This window comes from Symphodus melops (assembly GCF_947650265.1).
Source record: "Symphodus melops genome assembly, chromosome: 1".
Taxonomy (NCBI): Eukaryota; Metazoa; Chordata; class Actinopteri; order Labriformes; family Labridae; genus Symphodus; species Symphodus melops.
In genome coordinates this window covers 48,227,088-48,248,863 of record NC_136691.1, presented here as the reverse complement: position 1 = coordinate 48,248,863, position 21,776 = coordinate 48,227,088, and the positions used below count along the sequence as shown (strand labels likewise).

Genomic DNA, 21,776 nt, shown 5'->3' with positions numbered 1-21,776 from the left:
ATTCTTACATCAGTCGGCCGCTAAGAAGAATTTAAGCATTTCTAGATCTGCAAAGAAAACTGATTGAATGATCTTAAATGTAATATATCGGTCCAGTTTGGAAGCATAAGTTGGGTGCAAAGTGCAATCATCACATTTATCTTTTCAACACTCTCCTTAAATTGTGTAACAATAAAAAGAGAAATGCAATCTTTATATAAATAAGAGAAAATAACCGACATTGTGGTATAAGTTTAAAGATCTGGAATAAACCGTCTTTACCTTCAGAGAGAAGGAGTCACCTGCAGAGAATGAAAGTTGTTAATGTTTGTTTTTTTAATGATACTGAGGTTTTGTTTTGTTCTGTGGCTATATGTGAGCTTCAGTAGTGTCTCTAAGACTCGTCTGATTTAAAGTCCTACAGGCAGCTCTGTCAGTGAAGACAGACTTCCAGTGTGTCTCTTTGCCAGACGATGTTTTATCAGATACAAGTTTTTTTCTTTTCCTCTCTACAGTCTTCCAGCTTTGGTTACAGCTAATGCACCCTCACATCATGCAGCACCTGCTGGCCTCTTTGTGTCTCTTTAAATCACAGCTTTCATCTTACCTAAAAAAAAACTGTTCCAATAGTGAGTGTCAGAGTTTTAGTACAGGTCACATTCACTGCTGTTGGTCTTTATAACTGTAGAACAGGTATGTACTGCTGGTGAATCAGTCTAAACTTGTACAGTGTGACGTTTAGAAGTCACCAACATTTATCATGACTCAACACAAACACTCAACAAAAGTTAAAGAGCAGTTAAAGAAGACCCTTTTGTTACCGTGTGCATGTTAATGAAAGTCAAAAGAACAACATTATTGTACTCTGAATGAAATAGACTGTATAACGTTGTAAGGGGCGTGGATTTGTTTTTTCGGCGATCTTAGATCTTGTGTCTACATTGCATTTTTCTCTAGACCTGTGTGGCACATTGGTGTGTGTGTGTGTGTGTGTGTGTGTGTGTGTGTTTGGAGAGCAGGACTGTTTTCTGTATGTATGTATGTATGTATATAATTATTATTATTAGTTATTTTTTTTCCTGATTTTTTTCCATCTGTCTTTATCATTAGTTTCATATTATAGAGCCACCTCTGTTGGGTCATTTTCTTCTTGCTTTACGTGTCATTGTGACGGTTTCTCCTGACTGTCATGTGTAAGTGAAGTTATTCTGGTCATCGTCCTGGAGTTGTGTATCATTGTGTTTTTCTGTATTTGTAGTGTCTATGCAGATAGGTCTTGTGGACATTCACTATGAATTATTTTTGATGACGTGTCAGGTGACTAAAATGTTACATGTGGGGATAATTCCTCATTGAATGTTAATTGGAGCAGCTTCTGGTGTTCAGACTTACTCTTTCTCTGTCTTTGGATGTTTTTTTTTGTCCATCACCCAGTACTCAACTCTTCAGATTATGTTTGATATCATAGTACGCTCTCAGAATTTGTCCTTTACAAAGCTGAAATGGGCCTGCAGCTGATTTAATGAAGTCAAGTCTCCTGGATACAGGTCTAGGTCAGACTACATGAAGTGGCATGAATAACAGCTTTTATTTTCTTAAAGTGGGTCAGTGGGGCAGAGAGATCCAAAGGAGGAATCAGTCATTGATATTTAGGTTAAGTATCATGGAGAAGAAGGTGATTATTGACAAAAGGGTGCTGTGTTAGTTTTCTCTTTTGATTTTTTGTATCACAGTCGTTAGATTATTGTCTCTCGTCTCTCTCGATTATTTCACCTCTTTAAAGTTGCACTCTTTTGTTATTTATTTAACAGCACAAAACTTTCTCCCTCGTCCTCAGTACACAGTCTCAGAGAGTCTCCCCTCCACCTGGCCGTAAGGTGGGGTCTGTATCGCTTGGCAGAGCTGCTGCTTTGCCAGCCCGGGGGTCTAATGGCTGTCAGTTTGCCAAATGAAGAGGGAGTCACACCACTGCAGCTGGCACGGGCAGCAGGCAACACGGAGCTGCTGGAGCTGCTCACACAGTAAGATAATCCGCTCTCACAAGGAGAGAGAATGAATCAGTCTCTGTTTTGCTGCAACATGATGCATTCGGTACAGATCGTAGAAACAAGCCAGTTTCACAAACACTATGACTCACATTTTTTGTAGCTTTACTTCTCCAAGGACACGGGGTCATAAGAAGATTCACATATCACATTGCAGTAGAGGCGGAGTACGCCCTGGACAGGTTGCTAGTCAATTACAGGTCTTAGAGCCGAAACTGAGCAACATCAAACGCCCACTAAGGCAGGAAATACTCAACAGAGAAAGGCCCCTTTAGGTCAGCACGCTCAAACCCAGAACTTGATTTTTACTAACCACTTTACTGTCATGTCTCCGAGCTATTACCCCAGATAATTTGGATTCTTTAGATGTCTAAGCTAATGTTAAAGTACAGGCTGTAGTACTTTCGATGAACATGTCAAATGATAAACAGCACCAGTTAAAGCTGTAAAACTCGGGAAAGCTTTGGATCCATAAATCTCAAAGCACACCTTTATAGGCCTGTTCACCTGGCCTAAAAAAAACAGTGACAGCGCTTCACGTGATTACCGGTAGTTTATAACAAAAATATGGTTTAGAAAGTTTTTATTTTGCTTTGAAGATAAAATGTCTTATCATTATTATTATCTTAGTGTTTGAGACACTTTTCATTCAGACAAGCCCACCTCTCGTTCTGCAGCCCACCCAACCCTCTGGCCACCCCACCAGCAGGTCTGTCCCAGGTTTGGGCTGACCGATCCCGCTTGCTGAGGTTCTGTCACGATACAGGAAACCTGACTCTGACCGTCCGACAAAACCTGAGGTGGAGCTCAGAGGAGAGCCGTCACTCTGACATCCTGCTTCTCAGAGACCGGCTCAGAGATGAGGGCTTCCTCAGAGAGGTGAGTTTGTGTTTTTGAATGCTGGCAAAGATCTGCAAACATTGAACTAAAACAGCAAAAGTACTATTTAGAATGAAATATCTGCTTCTACCTATTGTGTTTGTAAAAATGAATGATCATCTTGGCGAAACATGCTAGTCATTTCACAGTTCCTAATTGTAACTTTTCCCCCCCCTGAATATACCAGGAATATAAATACATCCATTTGGCAGCATGTGGAGCTGTGATGCCCTGCATGGCGGCTACCTTTCTGTGTGGACTTTGCATTGTAGTTTGCATTTTCTCCTGGTGCATGTGCTGGTTCTGTCCCGCTTCCTCCCACAGACATGCCTGTAAGGTTAACTGATGTCTCTAACTGATGGCTCTCTTGCGTGTAGTAGAGTATGAGGATTAATGCTTGTCCTCCTCGTTATGTCAGCCCTGTACATGACTGGTGACCAGTCCAGGGTCTGCCCCATTTCTTGCCCAACTATTGGTGTGATCGGCTCCAGCTCCCCCTGCAACCCTAAGCGGGACAAGCAGTGTAATGCATGGATGGAAGCATGCAGTTAAAACTAGTAATGTGTATTTCATTTTTTCCTTTAACATTTTTGTTATTTTCACAGATCAAAGCTCTCAGGAGGGAACGAGTGGAGACAATCTTTGGGAAGGAGGAACTGGTGGATGATCCTTCAGACAACGGTATCCAACCCTTATCTGTTTGACTTTTTGAGACCTAATTATTATTATTTTTTTAATCATAATTCAGCCTGTCTTTCTTTTTTTGCGGGCTTTATAGGGAAAGATACTGTAGTTTGAGACAGGCTTATTAATGGACTTTGGCTGCCCTCCTGTGGGGGTTTGTAGTATTGCAAGTCTTTGAGAAAACATAAAGGGCCTTTCTCAAGCCGCTCCTCACACCGAGAAGTGAAGGGAGTTTGCTCCAAAGCTTGTTGCCGTATTTATACCCTCCACTTTAACAAAGTCCCACTCAGCTTTGGGCATGATGTCAAAAAGGGTTCATGAGGGTGTGAGTGTGGAGAAAATCCGAACTTAGGTTGTTGCATAGAAACATCAAAGAGAATTCAAAAATCTGGTTTGAAAAAGAAAAAAGGAACATTCATAATTTCTACAAGCAGGCATTTTAAATTGAAGTTCATGAGTCATTGGGTTAATATATTTGAAGAAGATTTTTAAAAGATATTTTCTGGTTGAGCATTTTGAATATGCCGGCTGATTTGAACATCTTTTGGTTAGAAGTGCTGTTTAATCATGACACATTCATGTAATGTTCCCTTTCAGTTCACGGGCCGCTGAAACCTATTTGTCATTTTTCTGACAAGTTATTCTAAAAAATAATTGGTTTAAAGAAAGTGACAACAGAGGGTGAAAGGAAAGTGTATCACTCCTGAATACTGTTTTTCATATCTTTCAACTGGATGTTGAGTAAAGCTATTAAAAAAGATGTAGAGATACCAGGTGAAGATTGGAAGGTCACAGTCTCTTTACAAGATTACTTTACTTCTCCTCTCTCTCTCTCTCTCTCTCTCTCTCTCTCTCTCTCTCTCTCTCTCTCTCTCTCCCTCTCTCTCTGATGAACTGCACTAGAGCCAGCTGGCATCTCCGTCTCAGACACTGAGTGAATGTGTTTTATGGAGCCACGCAGAAAAAAACAGAAAGCTCTTTGTCAAAACACGGTTGTTGTTTAAGGCTCTCATAAAGTTAAGATCTTCAACGTTCTCGCCCTTGTTTTTTCTCTCCTCCTCTCGAGTATATCTTGTCTCTGTTTTACACTCCCAGCCTATATATCTCGTGTGACTTGCTCCCACTTCCCTCTCCTGCATTTCCCTCCTTTATGATTTTAGGGGACCCCAGACCTCACACCAAACCATGCAACGCTTTCTTTCTGTTTTCCTTCCTTTGATCTGGGATGCACATAGTAGTTCAATAAAAGACATGAGGTCAAAACAAGAGGATTACGATCCTAAGGTTATGAAGACAGAAACAATAAGACTTTACTTGGTACAGTGTTAAAAACTGACCCACATCTGTGTTTACTTCAGCCTCTTTTGAAGTCAAACGGCTGCATCTGAATGAGTTTTCTCTTCTTTCAGCTCTGTATTCTGATGTGAATGGAGGGAGCTCTGCTGTAGAAGAAAATGTGAGTATTTAATAGAAGGACAGTGTTTTCATTTTACTTAGAACTTTTCACCTTAAGGCTTAAACCTATGTGATGAACCTGGAGGCGTGAATGCATTTGTACTTAACACAAATTAATGATGTGACTTTCCTACTTCATATGCAAATGAACACAGAGTCTGATCCCCTTGACTATCTTTTATTTAACATTTAAAAAAAAAAAAATCATTTTAAACTATTACTCAACAGAGAGAGGGAGACCTGTGCTCCTATCGAGCAGCAGATAAATAAAAGGGATTACAGACTGAGTGATGAAGCCTCATGTTCTTCTACAGGCCTGTGGACTTTCAGTGAAAAACAAAAAGTGCCCTGCACACTTGAGTCTCTTTTTACTTTGACGAAAACAAACCGCAAAAAATGACGTTAGCGTGAAAAGTCTGTCTCCTCTTCGCTCTACGTTTTCTTCAACCTAAAGGTCACATTTCCCCATCGAGTCATTCACAGCATGTGCAGACGTACTTTATGCTTTATTAAGGGGCCGTCTCACCTGAAAACTATCACTTAGGAAGATGGGGAACATCTGCGCCCGAGGCCTCCTGCCCTAGATAAGCCATTGATTGAAACAAACACTTGTGTACTCGCGTTGAGGTGTTTGGAAACATCTGGCTAAAATAGTGCAAACGTAGTTGTCTGAGTGGTCCAGCGTTTAGAACACTGTGTTTTTAGTGGTGAGTGTGATTAGCTGGAGGGGCTCAGGTAATCTTGGCCTGGGGGGGAAGGGTGAATCCAGTTGGGTGCAAGGTTGGCTTGAGCCCCCACCTGAAGTCGGACGTGCCATCCCAGAATCCTAAATTTTAGCTGTCACTGACTGCCAGCAGCTATCTTTGCATTTTAATTTGGCACATTTCAATGGATACGAATTACAAAAAAAGTCAAAAACATATTTTTGAAATGTCTAAACATCAAATACTTTATTTTTATTTTTAAATAAATAAGTGATGTGGGATTAATTGCATACATTTTTGTTTCCCCCGATTGTGAGCACTTATTCTCTATAAAATAACTTCAAACTTGTGTTTAAGAAAACCGTTCCTGATGATTTGAGTCCAATATGAACATCTGTCTGCTGTTCTTCCAGAGCTTTCCCGGCCGACTTTGTTCTTTTTTTTTTCCTCTCTTTTGTTAACGACAGGTGTTGTCTTGGATATCCACTTTCAAACGTTAAACACTCAAGGTTCCTTTTTTTCATCAGCCTGCAGGCATGGCTACAAATAGACTCTGACTGGCTCTCACTGCTCCACATCCTTTCACTCATATTGTTCAGGGGTCGGCACCTCGCGCGCCTCACTGAAGAGCTGTCACTGTGAGCAGTCAGGTGTTTGTGTCACGTTCAAAGAGGTGTGACATCCGGTCTGACAATATTATATATGATACAAATGCTCGATAAAATGATTATCTCTTACTTTGTGGTGAGTAGGAGTCCGAAAGCGAAAGTGTCCTTGTGAAAGTTGTGTATGCTGTTCGGTGAAAGGTTCCCTGTTTCTTCACTCAGGACTATGAGGAGCCGCTGATGTTCTCCCTAAATGAGGAGGATGAAGAAGACGATCCATCACAGCCTGACCGAGGTAAAACTTTCATTCAAAAACATTCCTCAACACACTTACTTTCTTTGAAGCCTGTTTTAGGGTTTGGCTTTAATTTTCGAGCATGCGGTGCCTCGACTGTACATCATGCTTAGTTCAGACTTAAAGTGCTCTTTGTTGTCTTAGGTGGTGCAATACAGCTTATAATCAATAATAAGTCCAACTACAGGAAACATTTGTATTCCATCAGACATCCACCATCCCCCCACAAGTTTTTGGAGTCGTGTCATTCTGTGTGTACAGTAATCATAGCGTAGAGAAGGAATCCTTTTAATACAACATGTTGGGAAGCCTTCCTGTTCGTCGTCTGATTCCTGCATGCAGTGACAGACGATAAGACATGAATCCTGTGTGAAGGTGGCTTGACTCCGATCTGCTCCTGGATGGGGAAGGGGAAGGCTTGCAGAGTGGGAACATCCTGCGGGTTAATAATTGGCTTGTCTCGCTGCAGAGCAGACTGATGCCTCAGCGTAAGAATGCTGTGGTTACAAGCTGAGGCTGCAGGCTTTATAACACTTGGCACCGGACATTTGCAATCTAGACTTCCTGTGGCTGATGTTTTCCATGCTATATGGTTTAGCCATTTTGTACTTGTACTGTGTGCACATGTGGATGTGTGTTGGTGTGTTTGTTGGCTGCTTCAGGTTGTCATATTTCTGCGGGCTCTTTGAAGACTGCCTCATGTGACCTAGTTTGATCCTTTTTTTGCGGTTCAGATGAATAACACTGGTCACTGGAATCCTGTTTTGTTTTTTTCTTACCAAGTTTCCCCTCAATGTGATGTTTGATGAAACAATAGCTCTGACTGAGAATGACTCAGGATTTATAGATGTTATTCCTCCAGGATTACAATGCTTATTTAACTCTTGAGGAATTTCAATTCCTTATTAGACATTCTCAAGCTGTCAGGCATTGCGAGTGACCGGAAGGTTTGTGTATATATTTTTTTACAAACGAGTCAAGCACAGCACTGGATTCCAGTCTGTTTGTATCGCAGGAATTACGGCAGCTTGACATGAGCGTATGCGTCATCATCCTGAAAGACAGACACAACTCCTGAACCCAGAACTTCAGCAAGGGATGAGGAATTTTGAGTGTAGCTGTCATTTTCCCCGTCTTCTTGATGTGAGCTCTTTCCTCTCTCCATTTCCACTGTAGATTCATCGGTATAACTGTCAAGTCTAACGGAGCCGTAGCAACTTTGTAAAAAGTTCCTCATTTAAAGAGTTAACATTTTGAATGTAATAATACAAACAAGCCTCTCCCTGTTGTCTTCAGTCCCCCCCCCCCATCTGACCCCCTTCTGACCCCCTAATGCCCCCGAAATTTAAATACCCCACCCAAAACACACACTTGCCCCCCAAACACTTACATACAAATACACACACACACTCATGCGTCCATGTCCCCCAGGTCAAACAGCAAAGGCCTCTTCATCCAGACGTTTTCTGCTCAAGACAGGAAGAAGGTGTGTGTGTGCGTGTGTGTGCGTGTGTGTGTGTGTGTGTGTGTGTGTGTGTTTGTGTTATAAGTGCCTGTCTGTACTTGTGTATTAGAGAGGGAGTTTTTAGTGGGAAAGAGCGCTTTGAAAGGGGCAAAGGGGTTTGGTGGATTAAAAAAAAAAAGCGGTAGTTTGTGGCTGAATGGGGGTTGCCAGGGCTTTGCTGAATGCAGTTTTCCAACAGCTTGTTGAGATCCCCAGAGAGCGGAGGAGAACACTGTGTGTGTGTGTGTGTGTGTGTGTGTGTGATGTGGAGGAAAAGAGCGAGGGTTAAAGAGGGATTTATGATATGGATAGTTTGGCTAGGTGACAGCAGACGATGAGTTCAACACCAGAACAACGCTAACAAGAGTCTCCGACCCCGGCTGAGCCATCTAATTGGAGAACGGAAAAAAAGGATTAAACTCCACGCAGACCCCCACAAAGGCAGCATTAATGTTCACCAGTACTGTGCCAATACCCCTTCCCATGCACTCGCACTCACATACAAACACAGAAACCTCTTTCTATACTCTGAAGTGTACTTCTGTGTCCCGCCCATGCAAACATTCTCCCTACAGAAGCCTCTTCATCCCTTCTATTCTATTTTTTTCTCACATTGCTTCATTTACGTGCGTTAATAAACCCACATTTGGCCTCTTCCCAATGTGCCATTGTCTGATTTGTCTCTTAAACCCCCCTCAGCCGTCCCATTCTCTCACTTTTACCAGCACATTTTTCCCTGCTGCTGCAAATGGGGCACTGTACTCCTGCAAGTTGGCAAGGAAGAGCCGGGCGGGGGGAGAGAGCGAAAACAGCGGTGGCTCTCACTGCTGTCTCCATGGTGAAGCTGCTGACCTGGCAGTCTGTTTTCCTCTCTGAACTCTCCACCTTCGAAACCCCCCCCCCCCCCCTCTTGCCAATCTTTGACATGCTAAGAGCCATATAAGAAGGGACAGAGGAAGACGGAGGGATATGGGAGGACACTCGTCAGACGTGGCATCACACATGTTTTGGAATGAATGGCTTGTGCCTCAGAGTGTGTGTGTTGTGCAGCTCTACAGCCCCCAGTGTTTCTCAGAGACTATCGTGAACTCACAGGGTTAATGATTTCTCCTGTGTCTGAGACTCACCTCTACTTAGCTGTCTGCCCTCCTGTTTGTCTTCCATGTAGGCTCTGAAGTCAATCCTCTGTTTGACTTTCTCTCTCTCTCTCTCTCTCTCTCTCTCTCTCTCTCTCTCTCTCTCTCTCTCTCTCTCTCTCCCTCCTTCAGTCACTCTTTCCGGCCGTCGATACACTCCCCCCCCCCCCCCCCTCCTGTCAGCATGTGTTGATCTCTCCTCCCTCCTTCTGTACTGTGTGTGGTAGATGAGTGACTGAGGGGGGACACACGGAAGGATTTAGAGACTTGTAGGGTGGCACACATTTGAGAAGAGAAGTCCGAAAGAAAGTCGCAAAAAGAAAGAAAACGCTGCGGGAGAAGCCGAGGGAGAAGCGAGGGGTTCAGTCCCGGCTCTGTCCGACAGTTGGTACAAAGTTTTAGAAGGGGGGAAGGGGGTAGATTTAAGGGGGAGGGGTGGCCGGGGGAGACAGAAGGGAACATGCTGGCTCACTTCTGAAGTGTCAGAGTGTCTACAGTGTGCCTCTGGAAAGAAGTGGAGTGAACACTGCAGCTTGTCGGCACTCTGTAAGAAATGGATGTAAACTGAGGAACCGTTCACTTTTTTTTATCACCCTGAGCTGTTTGGATGAAGATTTTCTTCGAGATCACAAACCATGGATTCTGACTCTGACTCGCCTTTTAACTACTCTTGGCCATCTTTTCCTAAGATGAGGATGCGTAGGAAGACGGGGAAAAAGGATAAAAGTGAGTGGTTCAATAATTGATGGATACATATATATTTTATTCGATATAAAAGTACTCATATTTCTGTCTGACTCTGACTGCTGATTCTTGAAGTGGCCTTTGAAGTTGACTAATTTGCAGATATTTGCATATCTGCGGATACAGTTACAGAGTGGACGGATTGTCAAAGTCAGAAGGACAAATGTACATATACAGACCATGTCGTGTTTCCCTTTCTAGTAACGAGGCTTCGTCGGAAACATCCCCTCTGACACAACTCAGCACTCACTGCAGAACAATACAGTTAAAATTAGACTGTTTTCCATGACACGTTCTTATTCACAGGCCTCCTCTGCAGCAGCCATTCAATCACAGTGAGATAACTGCATGTTTGCCGGTGATGTAACCTGATATCTGACAGTATGTTGGGGAATGTCAAATGTCCACTCTCCAGCCTGACGGAGTGTCTCGCGGCTTTTCGACGTCCTCATGCTGCACTGTTGTTCTCATGAATGAAACCTGCCAAGACGTCGTGGCCTCGTGTGACTGCTGCGCACCGTAAAGTGCAAGAGAGAGAGACCCAGTGTTTTAATATGTGTCTTAATATACCAACGCTGAGGCACCTGTTGCTTTGAATCTTTATCTGGTTTATTTATGTGTCACTGAGCAAGTTCAGTTTTTGTCACAACTTATGACTTGCAAAAAAAAAAAAAACCCTTGTGCTTCAACTTGGAACACATGTTTTCTTAGTTATATGATTAGTCATGGGAGAGCTGATTTGGATGCTTAAAATAGTGCAAAATTGAACTGGAGCAGTTAAACAGTTCTTTGCTTTATGTGCCTGTGGGAGAGAGAGAGAGAGAGAGAGAGAGACACACAGAGGGAGATCGAGTTACTGCCATGTCCGTGTCATGGCTCAACTCCAGCACTCTTTTCCTCATCTTTCACCATAAACCTCTGCGAGATTATCCCTGTTATTGCTTGGTAATTCTGATTGACATTGGCGAGTTCTTATACACACTGTCTGTGTGTTCGTTTCAGAAACAGGCACTCTATTAAAAAACGGTCTATTCTCAGAGTGGATTTAGAAAACTCACAGAAGTCCAAATCCAAAGAGTGAGCGCCTCTGGTGTCACCATGCACCTGCAAAGTGAAATGTGATTTCAGGTGTGCGGAGCCACAAGTTTATTTCTCCACTCTGAAGACTGATGGCCTCTCTCGCTGCGTTTACCTCTTCCCGGATCTCTCGGGCTGTGTGACACGCCGAAGTGTAAACACAGCGGGAACGCACAATGTGATGCTTGGACCGGGATGTTTGACCGCAGGTGTCATAACTCAGAGTGGGTTTGTGGTTTTTGGTGGACAATTGTTTTAATGATTCAAACAGCCCTCTATGAGCTCCGAAGTCAAATAATTACCTCTCCCATTTTTACGAGCTAATAACAGCCACTGTTGTGATTCTTTTAGAACCTGCTTGTTATTTCACTCCGCTCCTAATTTCGCCCAGCTCTCACCACGGTGACAACTGTTTAGTGGGGTTCTTATAAAGCAAGTTACATCATTGAAGACGGGACAGCATGGGCAAATAAATCAAACCGAGGTGTTTACACGATCAACAATTATAACTCTCTGTTTTTCTTGAACTTTTGGGGAACGTTTTTAGCACACAAGCAGTCTCCAAAGAGAGTAAACCCTGAGAAAGAGCCCTTGTGACAGCACTGCCCCCCCCCCCCCCCCCCCCCCCCTCCCCTCTCTCTCTCTCCATCCTGCCTTCGCCGATCTCTCTCTCCCAGGGGTGTGCACGGGTTGAAGGGTCACTCTCTGTGTTTAACTGCCCTGGTCTGGAAACCTGGCACTGACTGCTGTCTTTGTCTGGGTCTCTGCACAGCTCCTGCTCTATCTTTTCTCTGCTGCTGCTGCTGCTGCTGCTACAAGCTCTGCTACTGTATCGGGTTGGCTCTCGCTCTAAATATCACATGGCTCAAAATATACCTTTTAAATGTTTTGTCTTCTACAAATAACCCCTCACGCTGCGCTGCTTTTTCCTTTCAAAAACGTCTTTGAAATGGCAACGTGCAGACGGCGTTCTCTGTCGACAAGGGCAGCTTCTCCTGCAGAAAGATTGATTCAGCGCGGCTCTAACTTGTCAGTAATATGAACTCCCTGCTTCTCTGTTATTCCCTAAGTTAACTAATGTTAAACACAGATCGCAGCGCCTGACAGTTATGTTCACTAAGGCAGTGTTTATGGGTCAGAGGTGTGCGAGTCATCGGGCCTGTGGCAGCCAGCTGTGGCTTTGGACCTGGCCCAGAACCTTAACTGTTAGTCCTGCCTGTCAAACTCTTTAAGTGGGCTTATATGAAACACTATCTGCTTTCAAACAGTAGTTTGACCCAAATCCAAGATCTGACCCTCAGTCTGGGTTTAATGTTGGGCTAAAACCATTCGTACAATGCATAAAAGAAGGCCTAACATGCCTTTGTGCAGGTATGTTGGATGTGGAATCAATCTCATACTGTATGTGATATCATGAAAGAATGTTTTAACATGGAAGCAAGAAGATCGACAAAGATGTCTAACAGAGTAAGACCAGGTTGTAATGTTTATAGCATGCTATGTTCTGCTGCATCATGCACACGTCTCGGATTGGGAAAGAGAGACACTTCAGGTTTGATGAGGAGAGTAGGATTTGTAGACGCTGCACTCGTATTCCTTTGTGTTTGATGTGGATGGAGCAGGGATCATCTGGTGTCCTCATCAGTGTCTCCCTGTAGCCTCTCAGATTTATTAGACTGACTGCCTGCAGGAAGCACGGCCAATTGTTGCTCTGATTTATTCTCTGCAACAGCGCTGGACTTCTGTCCCCCCCCCCCCCCCCTCTCTCTGCGGTGCTGGCAGCTTGAAAACTCTGGATAAACTGTGGATTTGTTTGAAGTTCTTGGTTTGATATCAGCTCGAGGGGCTTAGTCTGAAACAGCAGAGCCAGAGACATGTTGTTGTACAGCTGGCATTGTTGCAGGAGAGCTTGGTCAGCGCAAGGTGAGACTGCCATTAGGAACATGAGGATGTGACTGAGCTAATGAGGCTGCCTCTTCTTGTTCGTGTGATAAGAACTGCGCCATAGATGTTAGTAGCTAATGTTAGAAATGAGTATTTTCTCCATTGAAAACTAAGATGCTGAACATAACTGTGAATATGAAATGTATTGAAAAGCTCCACTGAGTGGGAGTTAGTAGATTTACGAGTAGTTGGGCGGTAGGTACCTTGTAATTTGGTGAATCCAGTTGATGACAGATGTTTGACCTGGAAGTATCATATGCTTTAAAGATCAATGCTAAAAGTTAGCGAAGGTTCCTCAAAGTGCAACGGTCTCTGACAGGGGGATTATTTTCTGGATGTTTTTTTGTGCTAATGTTCAAAAAAACCTCAAAAACTTCTTTGAAGACGCCGAAACATTCTCCATTGATTACGAGACCAGAAACGAATGAAGGAGTTTAAAAGTGGCTCAAACAAAATGCTGTTTTATGTTTCGTTGAAGTGATGTTGACAGCGTTCAAATGTAGTCATCCACAAACAACTGTACAGATTGCAGATGTAACACACAGGCCGGCGGGGTGCTGTGATAGGACGCCGTTAGACAGAGAGCACGAACATGTGATGTCCCTCAAGCACTGGTGAAAACGAACTTCCATCTGGACTTTGACGTACATTTTAACACCCCAAGCCTTTGACGTTCACAGTTCATTCGTAGGTCGAGTCAAGTGTCACGACACAGCCAGCAGAGTGCTAATTTATTCTGCATATTTATGTCATGAATTAAGAACAGACTTGCAGCTGATACTGCTTGCTGTTTTGCTGAATATGAGAGCATTTGAACACAAACACAGTCATGACCCATAGCTGCAGGCTACCTTGTAGGCCCTGTACGTCACAGAAGAAGGACAAACATATACAGCGTTCCATTCAGAAGATCAACAAATAAATCACATTATCTTCATTGAATTCAAGCATCTCTTCTCGTTTTTTTTTTTTTTAGATCGTTCTGTCTTATTACAAGATCTGCATCAGTTGACTTTGAAATGTAAAAGTTCAAATGTGTATTTTGACTAAGACTTTCACATTATCTTTCTATGTTGAATACCAGTTTGAGAGTTTTGTTTTCACCTGGATACGACAGTTGGCAACGACGTTACATCGGTTTTATATAAGCTCATTTTAAGACATGTCTTTTCAAAACTATTAAGCTCATATTCAAATGTACATCATCCTCTACATTTTGTGTTGCAGAGATTCTTGTTAAGCGATGTGTTTGTTGAAATAATGGAGGACACTTCTTTCACATTAGGTCGCACTTTGTCCACAGGGGGCGCCAAAATGAACACAAAACAAAAGTTGCTTGTTTTAACTTTGTCGTTACTGTTTATAATTTTCCATTATATTGCATCACACTGGGAGGGGAAAAAGCTAAAGAGAAACTTGCTTACTTTCTCACTTGTCGTTTGAAGTGTTGCTGAAAGTAATGCTTTCTCCCTTTGTGTTGCTGCTGCATATCTGTAGGTGGGTTTCTTCACTGATCACTTTATACAAAGCTGTGTTGTGGAGAGGCTGTGTTTTTGTACAGAGCAACATCCCAGAGGGAGCTGTGTGTGTGTGTGTGTGTGTGTGTGTGTGTGTGTGTGTGTGTGTGTGTGTGTGTGTGTGTGTGTGTGTGTGTGTGTGTGTGTGTGTGTGTGTGTGTGTGTGTGTGTGTGTGTGTGTGTGTGTGTGTGTGTGTGTGTGTGTGTGTGTGTGTTTGGAGAGCAGGACTGTTTTCTCCTGTTTTAACAGCAGAACCAGGCTGCTGCTCACAGTGACTCCACTGTGTTGAAAGCGTTTCTCTCAATGCCACTGTGTGCTCACCGGGAGTGATTTCCACTCACCCTCTGCACTGAAGGCAGGGTGGGGATAAAAACATGCCTACAGATGCCCGCTCACAGCTCCATGCACACCCACTCATGTGTGTGTGCAAAGAGCCATTCAGACACACACACACGCACACGCACACGCGCACACACACACACACACACACACACACACACACACACTCTCTTATACAGAGACTCTTGGTCCTGAACAATGACATGCAACTGCCCAGGATGTCTATGTCACTTCCCTTGTTTGTGAGGAATTATTTGGTGTTGCTGTAGAAACCAAGTATAATATTGAAAAATCTACTCTCTGCCCATGCCCTCCCCCACCCTCAACACACTCTCTCTCTCTTCCTCTCTCTCTCTCTCTCTCTCTGTAGAGAAAAGCCAGTCCATAGGGGAGAGCCAGGCCTCGTCCCCGACTCTGGCTGCTGCTTCCAGACTGTCAGTGATGATACACGGCAAAGACCAAGTGTTTGCCAACACCACGCTGGCTGACCAGGTAAGTGGACTGTTCCTTTTTTGTGCAGTGTTAGTCAAAAAGTGGTTGAGTACTTGCGTCCTATGTGGTCAAATGTTCCATTACAGGAGCTTGAAGCAGTCTTTGGATTGATCCCCTTCTGTTTTCCTTTGCTTGCTGACTTTTCTCCTCCAGCTTGGTGACCGTGACATTAAGTACCTCTCTCCGGGGGAGGACGAGGTCAGTCCTGTGTCCAACATTGACAGCCCACGTTTGCACTCCTTCTCCATGACTCCCTGCGACTCAGGGAACTGCTCCCAGAATCGGCACTCATCCTCATCCCGTAATGAGGAGGGGAGAATCCCAGGTCCTGGCCTGGAGAATCACAGAGAGCCGTCCCCTCGCGTCTCGCCTCCCTCTCCCTTTGTTTCTTCCCCGTCTTTTCCTTCCTCTCCGCTGGCGTCCCCCTTTCGTTTGTTCGAGGGAGCACTTAGGCGTCAGGCGCATTCGTGCCTGCCAGTTTCTCCTGCTTTTAATCGCAGAGGATGCAGCTTGACGGAGGCGAGCCGGGGCCTGAGGTAGGAGCTCTATTTTTCCTATGTTTTAATGCGACCGACTCAAAACTCGTTAAGTGTCTCTTTATATTACGATGAGAAAAACAAATAAGTATTTTGTTAGAGTGTTGGAATGAACCAGAATCATTTTCTTCTTCCGAACACAAAGTAGAACTGTCAGGTATCGTAAACGCACTCCTGACATTTTGTGCACTGATAGTCATGGAAGGTGCGAAAAAGTGACAGGAAGTCTCAACACAATTGAGACGTTTGTGTTTTAAAGCGGCTGAACATTCCTTCCAGTTTCCTCGCCGCTGCAGGATCTTTGAGCACTGACGCACTGTGCACATCAGCATAGACTGTGTTACTGTCTCGGACTGACCTGCTTATCTGTGCTGAGCGGCTGGGCACAGAGTCAGAGCGTTATCTTGTGGCGTGTCTGCGTGTAGAATTTAAATCAGAACTCATCCCAATCATCAAATTATAGAGCGGTTAAAGACGCCATGATCTTATTAAACCTTGTTCGTTTAAAGATTGCAATCTGAATGTGTTAACAGTTCTGAACACACTGCCAAATGTCTTATACGCCACAATACCTTTGGCAGTCAGCGAGACCTATGGAGCCTTTCGTTTGCTCCAGGTCTAATGTCGGTATGTGGAGTGTCGAAGCAACAACTGCTCTCTGAATTTAAGTGCTCGTGTCTGTATGTGTGTTTTAAAAGTCCGAGTCTGGAGTGTGACAGTGGAGAAGAGGAAATATTGGGGCGCTCCTACCCCTGTTCATCTTTAAAGCATCAGTCCGTCCTGCGATCCAGCTCAGGAGAGGAGAGGGACTCGTTCGACACCTCACCAGACCTCAACTGCACACACAGGGCCACCAAGGTACACCCTCTAAACATGGGCTTAAGCTGCTTCTAAGGACATTGTTTTGTTTCTTCATGCCTGTGTGTTATTAGATGAAGTGTTCCTCTTCCTTCTTATTCAGAAACAATAAAGTAAAAATGGTCTTAGTGGCAGTTTTATCCCTTTAGACATTTCAACATTTTGTTGTTGCTGATTGCTTTTATGATATTATAATAAGAAGTCAGATATATGTAGCAGCTCTGTTACATGAATCCATATTATTTATGTACTCTATCTGTATACCGTATGGTTAAGAGTAATTTCCAGTGCATAGAAATAGGCCTAACTTAAATAGACTAACCTCATTAATGTGGGCAGTGGCACCATGGCATGTCGTGCTCTGGCCTATCACTGTGACCAGCCGATACGATCCCATGATGATGAGAAAACAAGCTGTGTTATGTTGCGCTCATGAGATAAATGTAACTGTTTTTAATGGGGAAAAAACAGCTTTGTTATCCCAAGATAAGGAGAACAATAAGTGGACCAAACTTCATGAATGGATGCGTACCCACTGAGGGTCTCTTTACTGTCAGCCCTGCAGCATGCTTGCTATCGTAGAGTTCTCTGTCCCCAGGATACGAACGTGACCTTCTGCTCAAGGCTCGGCCTGATCTGTTCTTTTTTGATTCTCTTTTCTCATTCAGAACACGGATGAAGTCGAGGTACGTCTGCGGTCCTACTCCTACTCCTCCCCCAAGGCGAAGCCATCGCGGCCACTGCTAAACAGAGACGCAACCATCACTGACCTGGCAGAAGGTGGGTGACCTTTGGCCCCTTTGCACTGTGACCTTTCTGTTCCAGGAACCAGCTGAAGGGACACATTTCTAACAGAGGGAGGACCACAGAGGTGTCATATTTCAGCTTAACCTGGATAAAGTACATGTGTGCTTAGATTCCTCTCCACCACTCCATGTACTGTATTTATAAGTACATGGGAGTGCACACCATTAAGGCCATGCTCTGTCCTGTGTAGATGGAGCAATCAGCAGCAGCGGCCGTTCTCTCCTTCAAGCTTTATCTCTCTCTAAATCCCTAACTCGCCTCAACCAAGTTAGTAAGTATGTTGACAGCGTCACACAGCAAATGAAATGCTGCAGGTTGGCTTCTGGTAAACCGCAGGATAAGCTGCTGAAAATCCAAAGCTGCAGATAATAAAACGGTTTTGATTCAAAAGTATTTTTTATACAAAAAGTAGAAATGAATGGAAATGTCTTGGGCATGAGGGAGATGTTGCTGCATGTTTCACTGTGAGACTGTGAGATTCCCAGATGATACTCTTGCTATACAATGGTGTTTCTCATTGTGGGCCAAATTGTGTAGCCTTATATCTATCTTTTGCTTTTGGTGGTGAGTGCAGCGCTTCTCAAATGCAACGCTTAAACCACCGTCTGGAAGAGGAAGATAATTATTATTATTATTTTGGATCGCTGGAAGACTCAAAGTGCATCTTGATGTCATCACTGTTGTCTTTCTTCTCAGGAAAACAGAAAACAATAGTCTCCAAACTCAACTCCACACAGATTTATATAATGAGTGACAAGCAGGGGTCTGCATTGTTACCATTGTGTATTTTTAATATCCCAGGGCTTTGGAAAAATGTTCTGCACTTAACTCCTGTAGATCATCTAAAGGAGGAGTGGTTTCTGCTCAGAGGGCTCTGTTTTGCTTCCATCTGGGTGCATACTAAGTTTCCATCTTTGGTGTCTTTCTGGTTTTTCAAGGCAAAAGCTCTCCTACTTTGTTTGTTCTTTCCCTGTGAGGGGTTTGCTGAATCTTGACTGTTCTTCAATTTGTTTCTAACTCAATTCTGAACATGGAGGATTTTTTTTGGCTGAAGCTCCTTTGGCTGATTCACTTAGAACTGTAATGTGTGCAGTGTGGTTGGTTTGTAATTCTGGCGTCGTCATTGGTCTGTTTGTTCTTCCTTGCAGAGTCGAGAGCGTTCAGCCTGAGTGACACTCCCAAAGAAAAGAGGTAACACTGCGTGTGATGTCATGGGCTCAGCAATACTCTCATCTGTGCTTAACAATCGTGATCACATGCCACCACCACCCCTTTTTCTTTTCTTTTTTTCAGCTTAGCGTGGCCTACATGTGTGTATTTGTGCTTTTACACGTGTATTTCCAGTATTAAACTTGTGGTCAGAGTGTACAGGATGTGACATACTTCCTGTTTCAGGACCGGGGTCAGAACACGCTCTGATAGCAACCTCAAAATAAACCCTGAGTCAACAATTAACCTCAAGGCTTTCCTGAACTTCAGACTTGAAAAACATCTCGTCGAACTTGAGACCACATAACTTATACTGATTTATTTCTCTCTCCTCTCATTGGAGATTTGACTTCTTCTGCACTGATTTAACATGCGCTTTATAATATTACCATGGGACAACATGAGCTTTTCATCTCATGTAGGACACATTTCCATTTCATCATATCATTCATCTCACTGTCTCATACATTGATAATGCACTAACATATTTTGTTTGCTAACGACCATGCATCGCTAACAGAGGAGACATAATAGGTAATAATATTGTCATATTAGGTCATTAGATTATAAAACCTCATATTGATACGACAGTACATTGTTTACAGCAACGTGAAAACATTCAAATAAGTTAGTAACCATCTTTTAAAATGTGGATGCAGCCCCTGCCCTGGCGAGTCTGTTGTTCACTAAAGAGGAATTGTAGATCTGAATTGTAGATGTCACAGTTTCCTGATGAGCCGAAACACCGCAACCTGGTCTGAGGTGTGTTATATCCATACAGGGTTTTGGGTTTCCGTAAGCGGGCCCAGTCAGCCGAGGAGGAGAGCAGCGCTTCACTCCAACATCTCACCCTCACAGAGTTCCTCAAAGAGTATGTTTTCACCCAGAGATCATCACAGCCATGCATGTGTGGCTTAACTCATTCTAACCGCCGTCGTACGCCCATCCCCGACTCATCCATTAACAACATGGCTTCTTTGCAGCTGTGATATGTGAATCCTCAGAAGTAGATATAGCATCTTATATCCTTTAAACGTCTTTATGTTGGGTCTTTGTGATTTTGCATGTGTGTCTTCTTAACCTTCTGTCGTTGTTGCCTTTCATATTGAATTCCAGTTTTACTACTAGCATAAGTACCTGTCAAATGTTGACACATCATTATTTGCATCTTGTCAAGGTCATCCTATAAATAGCATCTGCTAGTGCATAATGACTTCCAAGCATGCCAAGCATGTTTTAAAGAGTAATAGTCTGCAGACCAGGGGTCCTGGTAGACTGTCTGGACATTCTTTCATTCCAGCATGACACAAATGTTGCTGAGAGTTTTGCCCTTCTTTCTGAACATGATGAAGTACTGATATAGTTGTTAGTTTTATAACGACTGTGCATGTTAGGATTACATGTGCCACTCTTCCACAGGCTTAAGTGATGAAGGAAATATTGATGATTTTCTGACTGAAATGTTCATACTGGAACAGGATTGAGGACGAGGAGTGGGATAAATACATAATCCCATCGAAGGTCGAGTCAGAGAAGTACAAAGTCAGCCGGACCTTCAGCTTCCTGAAGAGCAGAATGTCCAGCACACGCAACAAGACCAAGGTGAGGCAACACAATGGACTCTACTTCAGTGGAACATATTATTCCTGTTGACTATTATTTTGCCTACATGTTAGGAAAACATGACTAAGAAGTGTATGCACCCAAACTCTGAAAAAAGTCCATTTTGAAATCCTCCTAAAGAAGCGCAGTAAAAGCTTTACTAGCTCTCAATAAGACAGCCTGTGCTGGGGATCTTTTGTCCGTGTGCACTGCCTTTATTTGGTGAGGGAGAAAATTCCCTCTCTTCAGGTCTTAGCAACGCAACCTGCTGAAAATATCCTCTTACATAATACGCATGTAGACCCCCCCCCCCTCCACACAGTGTGAGGACCCAAAACACATTCCATAGTATATTTTAAATGTTAAAAGACACGTGTGCATGTGCCTAAGAACATGTTGACATGTCTGTTCAGAGACAAGCATGAACCGTCCAAAAACAAACACACTCTAGGACTTCCTTGTAGAGTTTGATATGAAAATAAACACTGAACTATCACACACGTACACAGAGGAATCCCCCCCCCCCCAATGCCCCCCTGAGGACAAAGCACCACAACAGCAGCCAGTCCCCATGGACCTTAGCAAAGTAAACAGAAAGGCTCGCTTTCTGAGAGGCCCCTTTATCTCAACTAACTCCACTTTAACAGGTGTGTTTTAGCCTTAATCCTCCTGCTGCACACTGCTCATGTGATTTCTTACTTGATGGTTTTTCTGATACTGTGGTGTTGTCTGCTAACTGAATAAATGCACAAATCACGACTTGCACTTCAGGTAAAGGGAAAAGATGTGAAGGAGGGAAAGGAGAAGTCTGGAGCCTCTAATGGACACCAGTTTGTGCCTGTGTCTCCATCTGGTCCCGCTCTCTGTGTGGCCTGTGATAAGTCTGTTTCTGGGAAGGAGCTGTTGCAGTGCTCCAGTAAGTACTATACTGTCAGTGATGTTATTTTATGTGTGTGGCGGCTGAACTGTTTAGGGATTGTGTAAATCTCATTGCACGTGTTGCCTTGATGTTTCGTTTCACAGTAGACATGAAGTCGGTTTTCTTCCTCCCACAAAGCGAGCATGAATCCTGAGCAGCAGGGCGGCTTGACAGCAATCTGGACATAGGATCCAGATATGAAGTTATTGTTTTTATTTTTTAGTCAAGTGATGGATTTAATCGAGATTTCTCGTGTCTATCTTCGCAGACTGTTTCCTTAATGTCCATAAAAACTGTCGAGAGTCAGTGGCGGCCTGTGGGAAGGTAAGAACCAATGTCACCTGCTTCATTGATCTCACACCAACAGGAAAGAATACTGAATGATTTCAGTCAGAGTTTTACAAACATTAGAAAACAGAGGTTTGTGACAACCTCTACTGTATGG

At 43.5% G+C, this 21,776-nt stretch overlaps 1 protein-coding gene across 4 annotated transcripts in view; it reads left to right on the top strand.

Annotated features, from left to right (window-relative positions):
* Positions 1-21,776, top strand: part of LOC306841469 (rho guanine nucleotide exchange factor 28-like) — a 39,819-nt gene that overhangs the window by 6,775 nt on the left and 11,268 nt on the right. Inside the window, exons 6-20 of one of the 4 annotated variants that reach the window (XM_079371395.1) lie at positions 1,817-2,000; positions 2,702-2,903; positions 3,509-3,584; positions 4,997-5,043; positions 6,574-6,646; positions 15,279-15,400; positions 15,554-15,936; positions 16,635-16,794; positions 17,463-17,574; positions 17,792-17,872; positions 18,750-18,792; positions 19,592-19,681; positions 20,289-20,412; positions 21,184-21,328; positions 21,600-21,655. In XM_079371395.1, the coding sequence (XP_079227521.1) occupies positions 1,817-2,000; positions 2,702-2,903; positions 3,509-3,584; positions 4,997-5,043; positions 6,574-6,646; positions 15,279-15,400; positions 15,554-15,936; positions 16,635-16,794; positions 17,463-17,574; positions 17,792-17,872; positions 18,750-18,792; positions 19,592-19,681; positions 20,289-20,412; positions 21,184-21,328; positions 21,600-21,655 (1,898 nt within the window). Of the gene's footprint in view, positions 1-1,816; positions 2,001-2,701; positions 2,904-3,508; positions 3,585-4,996; positions 5,044-6,573; positions 6,647-9,748; positions 10,013-15,278; positions 15,401-15,553; positions 15,937-16,634; positions 16,795-17,462; positions 17,575-17,791; positions 17,873-18,749; positions 18,793-19,591; positions 19,682-20,288; positions 20,413-21,183; positions 21,329-21,599; positions 21,656-21,776 lie in introns of those variants that run through there. The other 3 variants (XM_079371396.1, XM_079371397.1, XM_079371398.1) reach the window with 3 other exon arrangements.